The sequence below is a fragment of the Rissa tridactyla genome, unplaced genomic scaffold (genome assembly GCF_028500815.1).
Source record: "Rissa tridactyla isolate bRisTri1 unplaced genomic scaffold, bRisTri1.patW.cur.20221130 scaffold_29, whole genome shotgun sequence".
NCBI classification, from domain to species: domain Eukaryota; kingdom Metazoa; phylum Chordata; class Aves; order Charadriiformes; family Laridae; genus Rissa; species Rissa tridactyla.
Genome location: NW_026529507.1, coordinates 1,078,222 through 1,093,187, shown reverse-complemented (window position 1 = coordinate 1,093,187; position 14,966 = coordinate 1,078,222). Strand labels below are relative to the sequence as shown.

The window sequence follows — 14,966 nt, the reverse complement described above, 5'->3', positions numbered from 1 at the left end:
AGGTTTCTGTGGGGCCAAGGGGAGCGCACAGGGGTTGGGATGGGGTCTGTGAGAGCTGACAGGGAAAAGACATGGGACAGGGAAACACCTCCCAGGAGGAAAATCTCCCGGCAGCAGAGCTATGATCAGGGAATGAGAGGAAAGAGAAACCAGAAATGCTGTGGGAGGAAGGATTCAGAAAACTCTGTATGATCCCCTCCAATGCAGACCCCTTCCCCTGAGCAAGTGTCTCCATGGGAATGAAGTGTCCAAGCTCTCCTCTAACCCGTGGGGCTGTGGGCAAAGTAGTCTATGTGGCTGGGGAATGAGCTGACTCTCCCCTTCTGAGATACCATCACTAGGACACTTGGGTGTCTCCTTGGGGTGTCCTTCCAAGCACTGCGCTGCCCTCCAGGATGCCAGTCTGTCCTGGAGCATCCTGGTGTTACCTGAATGCCCAGTGGAGAAGCGCAGAGACGCTACGACCAAGGAAAGGCTGCTGGGTTTGTGAAACGAGCCATGTGTGTCCTTGGCGAGAAGTGGGGTGCTGAGACCTTGAGAAAAGGTGAGACGCTGAGCTCTCGGCAGTGGGTTTCTCTGCTCTCAGCAGCGCCTGGTGTCTTTTCAGGTCTACATGTGAGTGTGATTCCCCTCTGTCTCAGAAAGGCACAAGCAGAGGGCAGCTGGGAACAAGACAGAGGGACAGGCCAGCTCCCCTCGCTCTGCACTAACCCTCAGACAATCCCCTGGCCTGGCAGGACTCCCTTTGCTGTCCCTGAACGCAGCAGAAATGGTGAGGGTTTCTGAAATCCAAGAGAATCTCCTGCTGAGACGGGAGAGAGCTGTATAAGAACCTCTCTCCAACACTCTTGCAACTGTGGTTTCATGGCAATGGGAGTGCAGAGACTGACAAGCCCTTTTTTCACGAGGAGAGGTTTATCTGAGAAATTGGGACACCAGGACTGCCCACCCCATTCCCACGAATCTGCTGCTGCAGAGCAGGGCTGACTCCTGGGCATCCGGCGGGCAGAGGTCCCGCTCCTCCTGGCACACCTGGACAGAACCAACCAGAGCTCCAGCCACAGAGCTGAATGAAGATCTGACAGAAATGGAAAAGCAGTGCAGAGCGTGAGGTATGAGAACTGGTGTTGATTTTTCTCAGAAAAGTCTCCCCTAACTTGTCACTGTGCTTTCCTCCTTGTTCAGTGCTCCACACCAAAAGGCACCAAATGTCCAACAGCAGCTCCATCACCCAGTTCCTCCTCCTGGCATTCGCAGACACACGGGAGCTGCAGCTCTTGCACTTCGGGCTCTTCCTGGGCATCTACCTGGCTGCCCTCCTGGCCAACGGCCTGATCATCACCGCCATCGCCTGTGACAGCCGCCTCCACACCCCCATGTACTTCTTCCTCCTCAACCTCTCTGTTCTCGACCTGGGCTCCATCTCTGCTACTTTTCCCAAATCCATGGCCAATTCCCTCTTGGGTACCAGGGCCATTTCCTACAAAGGATGTGTTACACAGGTCTTTTTTTTCTTTTTCTGTGCTGTAGCAGAGTTTTATCTTCTCACTGTCATGTCCTATGACCGCTACGTGGCCATCTGCAAACCCCTGCACTACGGGACCCTCCTGGGCAGCAGAGCTTGTGTCCACATGGCAGCAGCTGCCTGGGGCAGTGGGTTTCTCCATGCTCTCCTGCACACGGCCAATACATTTTCCCTGCCCCTCTGCCAGGGCAATGCCCTGGACCAGTTCTTCTGTGAAATCCCCCAGATCCTCAAGCTCTCCTGCTCACACTCCTACCTCAGGGAAGTTGGGCTTCTTGTGGTCAGTGCCTGTTTAACCTTCGGGTGCTTTGTTTTCATCGTGCTGTCCTACGTGCAGATCTTCAGGGCCGTGCTGAGGATCCCCTCTGAGCAGGGACGGCACAAAGCCTTTTCCACGTGCCTCCCTCACCTGGCCGTGGTCTCCCTGTTTGTCAGCACTGCCATGTTTGCCTACCTGAAGCCCCCCTCCATCTCCTCCCCATCCCTGGATGTGGTGGTGGCTGTGCTGTACTCCGTGGTGCCTCCAGCCGTGAACCCCCTCATCTACAGCATGAGGAACCAGGAGCTCAAGGATGCCCTCTGGAAATTAATGACCAGGTTATTTTCTGCAGCAATAAACTGTCTCCCGCAAATCACTCATAATGTAATTCATTATACGCCAAGCCCGTCTTCTATAGGTTTGGTTAGGGGTTAGGTAACTGTGTGTTAGGTTTGGTTGAGGGTTTTGGCTTTTTCTTACTTTTTTTTTTTTTTAAATTACATACTTTTGTCTTCAAATAAATGTCATTATTTGAGATTTTTTTTTTACTACCTATCTATCCAAATTTCTGAGACTCACAGACTCATGCCCAAAATCCTTCTTCTCAGGCCTTTTCTGCACGGGTAGAGCTGCAGGGGTAGAGCCTGAGCGCCGAGGAGGAGGGGAAAGAATCCCAGTACTTGCAGAGCACCAGCACTTGTTCTTTCCGGGGCTGCTCTATTTTCACTTCCACACTCGCCTTCTGAGCCCCTGTGTTGATCTAAGGCCTGAGTGCTCTGGCAGCTTGGTCATGGTGCTGCTGTGTAGCAGCTCTGTGATCACAGGCACGGAGAAGCAATGGGCACCTCTGAGAAAAAGCTCGTCTGCATAACAGAGTTTCCACCATGAAAGGGGATCTGCTCAGGGCAGTGCAGGAAGGATTAGGTCTTCTTCCACAGTTGCTGTCAAGAGCGTTCCTTCAAACGTGCCCTGGTGAGGGATGCCCAGTAAAGAGGTAAAGAGTGTGCGTGTGCAGGGTGAGGGCACACACAACAGTGTCCTTGCACAGCCACACCTCCAGGGACAGGACTGAAGGACCAGCAGAGCGGGGTCTGGTCTGTGCCTTTGTTTGCTGGACACCCCGGGGAAGCTGTCCCAGGGCAATCGTCACAGAACAGACACCTGAAACCACCATTTGCAGAACTGGACGCCTACGCAAACCCAGAGAGGATGTTTGTCTGCCTGTGGAGAGACACCGAATAACGAGGTCAGAAGTCCCTGTTTGCATGGTTCAGAGGAGATTTCGGCATGCACACCGTGTGCATGTGGGGACATGAACCCGAGAGAGCACAAACACCAGCAGCTGTTTTTAGAAATGCCCAAAAGTGCTGTGGGACAGGCCGTGTCCCTTCATTGGAGAGTAACGTCCCCTGGGAAACCCCCTGAATGCAGCACTGGGATGGGCTTCCTTGACCCCAGGTCCCTGTGTCCATTCCTCACGCCGTGGGGCATCTCAGAGAGGTGCCGAGCAGGGAGACACAGCGCGGGGCTGAGGTGCTGCCGGCCTCTGGGAGTGGCAACAGGAGGCCATGGAGTCTGCTGCAGGGCCTCTGCCCGTGCCAGGGAAGGACTCGTGTCTCTGAGCAGCCCTGCCAGAGCCCTGACAGTGCCGTGTGTGTCTCCAGGAACACCTGTGTGCTACCTCACCCTCCCCTCTCTTCATGGCCTGGCCCTTTGATTACACGGTGTGACAGAAGCACCTCTGTGGAGCATCTCCCCTGTGCAGTCCGAAAGGGTTCTGCAGGCGTGAGCGGCATTGCCCTCTAGAAGATGGCATTTCTCACCTCTCACAGAGCACAGAGCACGTCTAGGGAGTAGGAATGCAGTGAGAGGCACACACCCTCCATGTTTCACCTCTCTGAACGTCCTTCACAATTTTTTTAAGCACCTAACAGAGAAGCAAATGTCTTCAGAAATAGGTGGGCTGGGCTGTTTGCACCAATGCTGAAACTCTCCTGATGTGAAACCATTACATTCATCATGGACTTTGTTTTCATAACCTCTTTTTAGACCCAATCTTCCCCTTCCTGTTCATGCTGGAATCCTGTGTGTGCAGCAGAGCTGCACTTGGGGGCAGCTCTCCTGCCCAGCATGGGCAGGCAGAAGGCCTTCTCCACCGGCTCCTCTGCCCTCCCTGGAGCCACTCCTTTCTGCGGCACCCCCACCACTGTCAGTGGGATGCCCAGAACAGCCCTCCTGAGAGAGTTTAACAAAGCCCTGTTTCAACACGCACCTCACCCCTGCTCGATCCTCTCATCTACAGCCTGAGGAGAAGGAAGGATGGGGGTTGGGAGGAACTGACAGAAACAGCTTAGGAAAGCTGTCGGCTGCCGAGAGATCCCGTTGGAGTCGTGGGCTTGTAGGAAGAAATCACTTCTGGTTTTCTTCTGAAGCGGCCCCCAAGGATCTGGACAGCGAGTATTGTGTCCTGGGCACTCCTCTGGCAGCGTGTCATAGTGAGAAGACTTTTGGTGTCATGGAGATGGAGAAGGCTGGCCAGTGCCATTGTGAGACCTCTCTCCAACACCTTGGAAAGGCCAGAGCCATCTGAGAGCCTTGGAAAAAGCAGAAATGAAACCAGTTTTCAAAAAAGCAGGAAGGAGGATTGGGACAAGGACAGACTGGCCAGCCTCACCAGGGAAGGGATATGACAAGTCCTCCTGCAGCCATCTGCAGGCGTTTGAAGGACAAGAAAGGGATGGCAGAAGACATGTGGGAGGGAATAGAAGGGGTTGTTGTGTACCCAGACTTTAGCAAGGCCTTTAACATGGTCTTCTGTAGTCTCCTTATAGCCAGGTTATTGACAGCCGGGCTGAAGAAGTGGACGATGTGGTTGGTGGAAAGCTGTCTGAATAATGACAGAGGGACATCATCTGTGGTACAAAGTCCTTCTGGAACCCACTTACTAGTGGCATCCATCAAAGACCAGCCCTTGACACCTACTATGGAACATTATTATCTCTCCGTATGATGGCAGACAATGCACTTTCACCTCCTTTGTAGATGATGCCAAGCTGGGGGAGCCCTTGAGGAATCCCACCCTGTTAGCACTGTTGGTAGCAGGAGAGTTGGGAAGGATGACTGTGGTGGGTTAAACATGGCAGGGCACGGAGGGTCGGAAGGGAGAAGCGTAGAGGGATGGCACCTTTGGGAATGAGCGCACAGGAGAGGTGACCCAAAGCTGACTAACAGAGTACTCCATCCCACCTGCACCTTGCTCAGTATAAAAGCTGAGGGATCACAGGGCTCAGGCTCTTTTTTCAGTGTCAGATGCCAGCTGGAGGAGCGGTGCTAGAGGAGGCTGGGAAGCAAAAGCGTGGTTGTGATGTGACAATTCAGGGCAGCACTTGGCCAGGGGCTGGTGCCAGGGGAATGGCGCTGGAGCCCCGGTGGTCCTGCTGTGGCCGGGACATTAATGGCTCCTGCGAGCGGGGTGGGGGCGGGGGCAGAAGGAGATGCCCTGAGCCAGAGAGGGAAAAAATTAAATGGCCCAAGTGGGGCAGGAGCAAAGCGAGTCACCCCGATTTCAGCAGAGGCACAAAGAGCCACCTTGAGCAGGGCAGGAGTAAATCTAGGCACCTGGTGTAGGGCAGGGGCAAAAGGAGCCTCCCCAGGCAAGAGAGGGGAAAAACCAGCTGTCCTGAGGGGGACACGATGAAAAGAAGCCACCCAAGCAAGGCTGAGGCCACACTGGATGCCCCAAGGGAAGGATATAAAGAAGAAAGCCTCCCCAAGTGGAGCAGGAGGAAAACTCCCTGCCCTGAGCTGAGCAGGAGGAACTCACTGCCCCGAGCAAGAGTGGGGAAAACTGGAGGACGCAGGAGGTGCAGGGGCCCAACTGGTGAGCTCAAGGAGGGCAGGGATAACAACCAGCTGCCTTCTTGGGGCAGAGGCAACACTCATTGCCCTCCAGGCAGGTCGTGGGGTTAAACCAGATGCTTAAAAGCCACCCACAAATGTTTTTTGGATCTGGAGGGTGGGAGAGCAGCTGGGTGGGGGCCTGGCAGCCACCCAAGGTGCACCCAGCGCAGTTGCTCAAGGGGGTTCTTTGGTAGCACTAGTTCAGAGTCAGCCTGTGGCTGTATCTTGGGGGTAGATTAAATTCATTGGAAACGAACCTGTCAGACACCAGGTGCTTTGCTACAGGAGTCTCGTGGATGCAGTCCTGCACCTGGGAAGAGTGGAAAAGAAGTCCTCAGCCCCCCGACTGTGCCGGCCAAAGCTGTGAAGGGGCTCGCTGACAGCCCTGGGCAGGTTTTTATTCCTGGGGCTGGTGCGGCTCCAGGCAGAGGCGGGAGCTCTGTGGGCAGATGAGCAGCCCTTGGCCAGCAGTGCCTGGGGCAGCCCAACAGCTGCCGGCTGGTGGCTGCAGGAGGTGCCCCAGCTGTGGTGGCTGAGGGGCCACAGTGTGTCCCCGTGCATGTGGGGGTGGCCCCTGTCACAAAGGGGCAGTGATGCGGCACCCACCCACTGCTTGTGAGCTCACCTGGCCAGGGCTTGGCATCCTCAAGAGCGCGTCAGTCAAAGCTCCTTGGGCTGAGCTGGCCTTGGGACAACTCGGCTGCTTACTTTGCCACTTGCTTGGCTGCTTTTTCCCAACCTTTCATCGTTTACTGCCCACTTCTCCTCACCTTCCATCCTCTTCTGAAGGTAATGATGATTTGACCTTCAGGACAGATCATACAGGAGGTAGATGTGGGATCGAAGTATCGTCTGGTCTATACCTTCGGAGCTTTAGGATGAGCTGTTACAGCTTTATAGGCTGGCCAGATACGCACTGTGGGTAGAGTTCCTATTTGCTAATTGTTATTTCTTCAACACATCCTAGGGTGGGTAAGTAGGGGGTGGCAGTGTAGTCTGAGGCTTTGGGCTCCATCTGGAATGAGAAGAAGCCTATCCTGACGGATGCGGTAGGAAGAGAGACAGAAAAGGAGCACAGCAAAGGCAGCTGTTAAGGCAGCGGCTGAAAGCCGGTCCCTCCTGTGTCCAAGGGGGCAAAGTGTGGGGTGGAGAACCAGAGGGCTCTGCTGCTAATGGCAGCCAGAGGGAAGCAGCAGGTCCTCTTCCGAGAAGGTGACACCCAGTGCAGTCTTCCCAAAGGGCCTTGGTAACTGCTGTCAGTTGGAGTCCTGCGACAGGGACAGCAGGGCCGTCAGCTGCAGCTCTGCAGCGGCTGGAACTACCACTGAAACGGTGCTGGTGGCGGATGCTGTTCTCTGGGTTTAGTTTGGGATTTTTTGTAATTTTGTTGAAGTGCAACTATTTCTTTGCACTCAGGTGTCAGGATTAGCACTGATCTTCTCTTTCTGGAGCATGTCCTGGCATCCTTCGTCATCCAGAGATTTCCCTGCTGTTCCTGAATGGCAGCGATGGCCTCAATGGGGCCACCCATCACTCCTGTGAGTGCCGACTTCACCATCAGGCTTGGACTTTGTGAATCCCCAAAGGCAAGGGACGTGGCTGGTGCTCCGTCCCTGAATGGTGATGTACCAGCAATCGAGAGGGAATTCTGGGGTGAGTCAGTCATGACTTATGAGCCAGTTTTGACATCTCATGTCATGACTTCTCATCATGATGAGACGTGAGGGATGCCCCCATCCATCCCCCACGTCCATTCAGCACCCAAGCACATCATCAAGGCCTTTCAGCCTTCAGTTCCCTGAGTGTTTTCTGCACTCCAGTTTGGGAAGAAAAGGCCTATTTTCACCCATGGCAATCAGGAAACTCCCTTTTATTGCAGAGATACCACAAAGGAGGCCAGCATTACCATGGTTCCATCCCATCTCCTGAGTGTTCCATCCCATCTCCCATGCTCAGTATAAAAGATGAGGAATCAAAAGGTCGGCTCTTTTCTTCAATGGCTCTCTTTGTTCAGTGACTGATCCCTGAGGAGGACCCTGTTTCTCTGACTTTGATCCTGATCTGTGCGTTCCTGAATCTATATCCGATATCCAGTTCCTATCTGGTGCTGAGTCCAGTCCTTGACTTCCCCAGTGCCTGCCATTGACATCTCCCTGGGAGCCTGAAACGGTTTTGTGTGCATTGTATCTCTGAGCAGGGACGGCACAAAGCCTTTTCCACGTGCCTCCCTCACCTGGCCGTGGTCTCCCTGTTTCTCAGCACTGCCGTGTTTGCCCACCTCAAGCCCCCCTCCATCTCTTCCCATGTTCTAGACCTGGTGGTGGCAGTCCTGTACTCATTGGTGCCTCCAGTACTGAACCCCCTCATCTACAGCATGAGGAACCAGGAGCTCAAGGATGCCCTATGGAAACTGGCTCAATGGACGTTGTTTCACCATTAATAAATTGTCTCCCCTTCTCCGCATGTTTTCTACACTTTCTGTTAGGCAATAAGCCTGCTTTTTTCTCTTGCAGTCATCCTGCTTCTGTATAATTTTCTGGGTTTGTACCACTTGTCTTGAGGTTTGTTCCAGTTGTGTCTGAGCCTTGCACAACACTGTGTCAAAGGTGACCTGCCTAATAGCAGCTCTTCAAGAAAAAGGCATCTCCCAGGTGCAGTGCCTGGATGCTAGGTGCTTCCTCCAAAGGTGCTGCCAATAAAATGTCCAACGAGTTCGTTGGTCTTTCAAAGAGTCTCTTCTCCCTGTGTTCTCCCTGTGTTTGGGGTTAAGCTCACTGTACTATTGGGTTCCGTGGACCAAATGTTCTGGTTTGAAAGGCTCTCTTCTTGTCTCCAGTGGTAGTGGAGATGGTGCATGAGCTCCCGATTTCCTCCTCAGGCTGCTTCACATGTGTCAGGACTTATGGCATACAGCAGGCTCTATGGAAATGAATTTGGACGTGTGAGGAGAGGATGGGGACTCACCACGTGCCCTGAGCTGGGAGTGAATGAAGACACAGGAGATGAAACATCCACAGAGGTGAAGTCCCCCACAAGCAAAACACTAAACTGAGGTATGAACAAACAAGGCCTCTGCAATGCCCAGAAAGTCAGTGTGGATCCGGTAGGCGTGGGAAAGGGAGGCTGGAGAGGTGTGGGAGCTGCCAGAGGACCCTCAGGGCCAAGGAATGTCGTGCTGTCCTGGGGAGCGGGGCTGATGTGAGCAGAGGAGGGGGCAAATTCACTCAGGGTTGGGGGTCACCTCAAAAGGCTATCAGGAGAGGCAGAGAGTGACTAGCCTGTTTTCCTCATTGCCTTGAGGCCAGCACTAGCCTGGGGCTGATGGGGAGGCTGAGCTCCTTGTCTGCCCCCCAGGGGCTGTGTGCCCTTCAGAGGAGCTGGGGCTGTGGAGTGAGTGCCGAGAGCTCTGCAGCAACTGTGGTGGGCACTGCTGTGGGACCAGCCCAGACTGGGCAGCTGTGCTTGGCTGGGCAGAGGAGAGGGCAAGGGCTCTGGAGAGAGATGAGGAACAGCTGGGATGGGCTGGTAAAAGCCTGGGAGAGGAAAATGTCAGTGTAGAGCTAAGTTGTGTGAGTGTGCAGGGTGTGGGCACTCCAGGTGTGGCCTCACCAGTGCCAAGGAGAGGGGAAGGTCACCTCCCTCCATCTGCCAGCAATGCTTTTCCTGATGCAGCCCAGGAGGCTGTTGGCCTTTGTCATGGTGGTGCATTGCTGGCTCATGCTCAGCTGTTTGTCCTCCAGGACCCCAAGGTCCTTCTCTGCAGAGCCACTATCTAGCCAGTCAGCCCCCAGCATGATGCCCACAGTGTGCCTAGATCACAAGCTGTCCTCCCCCAGGGACTTTCTCAGCAGCAGCTTGTCCTTCCTGCAGATCAGCTCCACCTCTGTCACAGGTCCCACAGTGCTTCAGAGTAACCTGGGACAGCAAACCCCTCTCCTGCCAGGGCTGCGCAGCCAAGGCCTGTTTCTCTCTGGCCTTGGGGACTGCAGCTTTTACTCTCGTTGTGGGAATCTCATCCATCGTTTTGTGTCCACCTGCCATCCACTCCAGCATGCCTCTGCAGGGTTTCTGGCAGGAAGTGTGGCCTGTGGGGGACCCACACCGGAGCAGGCTGTGAGTGCACATTGCTGGCTCATGTTGAGCTTGTCATCCACCAGCACACCCAAGTCCCTCTCCTCAGGGCTGCTCTCAAGCCATTCTCCACCCAGCCTGTATTTGTGCCTGGGATTGCCCCGACCCACGTGCAGGACCTTGCACCTGGCCTGGTTGAACTTCATGAGGTCCACACAGGCCCATCTCTCAAGCCTGTCCAGGTCCTTCTGGATCGCATCCCATCCCTCCAGCTTGTCAACTGCTTCACACAGCTTGGTGTTGAAACAAAGAACTCTACACGACAGCACTTGGATACTGTGAAGTCCGTGTTCTTTATTCGGCTTTCTTGTTGCCCTTGATGCCTCTGGCCAGATTTGACTCTCTCTGGGCTTTGGCTCTCCTGACATGATCCATGGCTGCTTGGACAATTTCTCTGTATTCCTCCCAGGCTACCTGTCCTTGCTTCCACCTTCTGTAGGCTTCCTTTTTCTTTGATTTACCCATGGTAAGTCCATGCTGATGGTTCTTAGCACAGCTGCCAAATGGGCCACACTGATGCTCAAGTGGAGCTGGTACTGCCAAGAGGCAGAGCTGGTCAGAGATGTGAAGACCAGTCTCAGCCTTGGCTGTAGTGACCATCAAATGGTGGTCTCCCAGATCTCCAGGGGAACAGGGAAGGAGAGGAGCAGAGCACAGACCCTGGACAGTAGGGAAGGAGGCCTACTGAGGGCACTGGCAGGTGGGCTCCCATGGAAACCATGTCAGGGCCCTGAAAATATCCACAGGCCTTCATGGCCCTGAGCAGCTTCACCTGGGGCCTCCTCCCACCCTTCTGTCCCTCAGCTCAGGATCCCCTTTAAGCCCAGGCCTGAGGTTCAGCCCCAGCTTGATCTACGCTGTAGGTGTAAAGGTTCTCCAGACACAGCCTTGCCTGTCCATGGACCTTGTTGGTTTGCTCTTGCAGGCTGACTTCCCAGCTTGATTCTTTATCGGGTGGACCACGAAAGAACTGCCATTCACTGAGCGGCCCTCCAAGTGCCAGACCCCAGCTGATTCACAGGGGCCTAGGGCCTTTCTGCTTTCTTTCTTCATGTCACTTGGTCAGGTTTGGGGAGGAGAGGAAGAAAAGCATGTGAGGTTTCTGGGTGCCAATGCTGAAAGTGGGAAGCCGAAGCATCCCATGTGAAGTGATGTAAAGGCTAGGCTAGTTCAACACTCTTATTTTCAACTCCTTTCTTGGAGGCCTTCAACCTTCCACAGGAATCTGGAAGCTCTGAGATCCCTCCATCTCACTCTCTTTTAGCAATTAAGTTGATAGTAACCAAGCCAGAGGCTTTGTTTCCATTCTCTTTACAGCCTAAATCACCACTTGGTCTGGAGATGTGGAGAAGTTTGTAGAAGAACAAGAAAGACAAGAAAGTGGCTGTTCCCAGGAATCTCAGGAGGCATGGCATACTGATAGCTTTGTTCAGGAAGCTGGTCAAATGCCTCAAGGCATGACCAATGCTGGTCAAATGTTGCTCAAGGCTTTATCCCGTAGGAGATGGAAAACATCCAAGGACAGAGATGGCACAATGTCACTGGGAAACCTCCTGCAATGCTTGGATGCCCTCACAGAGAAAAAGATTTTCATTTTCTTTGTCCTGAACCTTCCTTATTTCAACATCTGACCATTGTCTATTAACCTCCTGCCAAGCACCACTGTCACAAGCCTGGCTCCATGGCCCTGAAAATGTCCCCATAGGGACACACAGGCTGCTATGAGCTTCCCAAGACCTTCCCTTCTCCAGGCTAAAGAAGGCCCTTCCCCTTCAGCCCCTAAGCATCTTGGTGGCCAACCGCTGAACTCGCTCCCAGCTATCACAATCTTCCTTGCTGTGATGTGTTGACCATGGCCAATAGCCAATAGCCCAGCAGCCACACAGTCGCTCACACTTTCTTCCCCATTCACAAGGGGGACAAGGAAGAAATAAAGTGTGAAAAGTTTTGGGTCAACATAACAATTTAACTGGTGAAGAGAAGAGATTAAAAAAACCTCAACAAGTGAAACGGAGACCATCACTCAACACCTCCCACAAGCAGACTAATGCCCAGCCAGTCTCCAAGCAGCAGACTCCTTAAACAATAAAAAACCCCACCATCTTCCTCCTGTGCCTCAAGCTTTTATTCCTGAGCATGAGGTCATATGGTATGGAATATGCCTCTGGTCAGTTTGGATCAGCGGTCCTGGCTGGGTCCCCTCTCAACTTCTTTCTCACCTCCCACCTACTCACTGGAGGGAGCAGAACGAAGAAACAGAGAAGGCCTTGACACCATGCAAACTCTGTTCAGCAATACCCAAAACACTGGAGTCTTCTGAGTTTTCTCAAGTCCCACGGGCATAGGAAACAACCATCCTCCGGGACTTCTTGTGGTCTGGTCCAGAAGAGAAGCCGTGCTGGGCTGGCCTTTTTCCTTTAGGAGAGTTAGACCAGCAGCCCATGGAGGACCCCGGTGGAGCAGGCTCCTGGCAGGACCTGCTGCCCAAGGAGAGGAGCCCATGCTGGAGCAGGTTTTGCAGCAGGACCTGTGGCGTGTGGGGGACCCACACTGCAGCAGTCCACGCCTGAAGGACTGTACCCTGTGGAAAGGATCCACGCTGGAGCAGTTTGTGGAGAACTGCAGTCAGTGGGAAGGACCCACATTTGGGCAAGGTCAGAAACGAAGTGTTATGAACTGACGGCAACTCCCATTCCACAACCCCCCTGTGCCACTCGGGGCAAAGGTAGAAGAGTTAGGAATGAAGTTGAGCCTGGGAAGAAGGGAGGGAGGGAGGGGGGAAGGTGTTTTGAATTGTGTTTTATTTCTCACTGTCCTATTCTGTTACAATCAATTGGAAATACATTTAATGAATTTTCCCGAGTTGGGTCTGTTTTGCCCATGGGAGTAATTGGTAAATTAATTGGTAAACAAATGATCCTCCGAGTTTATTGCTATTGACAAACGTGGCAAGAGTGCCCTCATGCACACATGCAGTTACTTCATGGTGAAGGCAGTCAGGCTGGCGAGGCATGATTGACCCTTGGTAAGTCCATGCTGATGGGTTTTGGACACGTTCTGCTGTTGGTGCCCACAAATGTCACCCAAGAGGACTCCAACTGATGGCCCGCTCCTCACCGATGTGAGCCTGTGCAGCCTCTGGTTCCCTGGGGTGCAGTGTTGGATTCTTCCAAAGATGGGTGCACCACTTGCTTGTCCTCTCTCACAAGAGACCTCTGCCAATCCCATGACCTCTCAGAAAGGATATTCCAAAGAAATATTGATCTTCCCTGTGACGCCATTACAACTATTCTCCCTGTTACACAGTGCAGTTAGCTTCTCTAATTTTTTGTCTACTTGTCCTGATACAGTGACCATTTCTAAAGTCACCTTTTCAGATCCAGACTGTCTAGGCAAAGGCCCTTTCCGTAATTCTTCATTTTTCTTCTCCATTTACTCTTTGTTCATCCAGGTACCTCTCGCCCACGCTGCTGCTTTCACCTTCAGGGACTGAACAGCCTGACTGTCTCTCAACAGGCTAATTGCCTCCTTAGCCAGCTCTTTAATTATGTTTATATCTATCATTTTTTATCTAACTACCTAAGTTTATCCCTTGTAGAAATCAACTTCATTAGTGGTAGCTTGTACTTAGCATATGATTACAGAATATCATTTATTGTTTATGAAAACTGATTGTGCTTTACTTTTCTTTTCTGAAGAATGGGGAAAATTCTCCTGTGCCTGGGTGCAGCCAGGTCTCTAAGGGGCTCAGGTGGGAGATGGTGCAATGGAGCTGTAACCTGCAGCTGCAGAGACCAGTGGAGAAGTCTGATGCAAGGAGCAGTGATGCAAGTCCCAGGTGGGCAATGTCAGAAATGGTGAGGTTGGGGAGGTGAGGAGCAAGGCTGTCCATCCAGCGATGGACATCAAGGGACTGCTTTACCTAGGTGTCCAGACTTCCTGAGGAAACACTCTGCACCAATATCAATCAGAGAATGCTTCTATCACCTCTTCTGCAAAGTGAAAAGTAATAAAATATATCCTTTAACAGAAAAGATCATTTTTATCAGATGCATTTTGAAATCTTCCTACTTCATTACACTATGAAACCTCTCCAATTAGCTGTACAAGTCTTGAAGAAAATTACAAAAAGAGAAGCTTGTTAAGGCTTTCTGTCTTTTAATGAGCCCCATGGGGTATTTGCTGCTGAGTCCACAGACCTCAGATACTGAGAGAAGGTTGAACAGAGTGCTCAAGAAATCAGAAGTCAAACTCCAAGTACCTGGAAGCATTAATGAGCCCCACTGAGGGCCATTCCTGACAAAGCCTCCCCAGGGACTCGTTAGAGCAGATAATTGGAGGCTGTGATTGCAGGTGGGCAAAGGCAGAGTACAGGTGGCTGTAATGCTGAAGAAACCCTTGGTTGGTTTGATGCAGCAGAAAGGCCAAGCCCTCAGCCCCAGGCCCTGGCAAGGCAGATCCTGTCCCTCACTTGTGGCCCAGGGCTCTTCCTGGGGCAGAGGGATGTGAGGGGGAGCAATGCCAAGTGTAGGAAAATTCTGTGACACCTCCTGGCCTCCCAGAGAAGGGGCGAGGAGGAAACAGAGTCCTGAGGCTCAAAACAATCACAGACTCGTGGAATCATCTATGTTGGAAAGGATCTTTAACATCATTGTGTCCAACTGTAAACCCAACCCTGCCAGGTCCACCACTAAACCACATCCCTGTGTGCCGCATCTTGTGGCGCTGCGCTCTCCTGCTTCTGCCCCTCCCCAGCTCCTGCTCAAGCCATAACCATCAGTGGGAGGTGTGATGAGTGTCACCTGGACTTTGGGGGATGGCTGGCAACACAGCCAACACACTGTCTGGAGTGGGGGCCTAGATATTTTGTTCCCATGCGAATATGACTGTAGGTCAATTCTCTTACTCTATAAATAGTGGACAGCCCAAGAGTGCTTGGAGCTCTCCTGCACGGCAGTGGGCTGCACGCCAGGATCTCCCCTTGAGCAGGGATGCTCGCTTAAGGTTCTCCTCCTAGACGTCGAGAGATTCCTTGCCACAACAGATTCTCGGTAGGTGATTAATAGAACGTTAAACTGTGAAATCTTAGCTAAGTGATAGAAAGGATTGATTGCGCATATATAATCCTTTAGACATAAACCGTTAACCAAG

General features: G+C 52.7%; 1 protein-coding gene across 1 annotated transcript; it reads left to right on the top strand.

The window, feature by feature from the left end:
* Positions 1-1,208: 1,208 nt before the first annotated feature.
* On the top strand, positions 1,209-2,114 carry LOC128903312 (olfactory receptor 14J1-like; the record flags this gene model as incomplete). The annotated part of the gene is made up of 1 exon (XM_054187329.1): positions 1,209-2,114. A coding segment is annotated over exon 1 (906 nt), but the record flags the coding sequence as incomplete, so codon positions are not given.
* Positions 2,115-14,966: the final 12,852 nt, after the last annotated feature.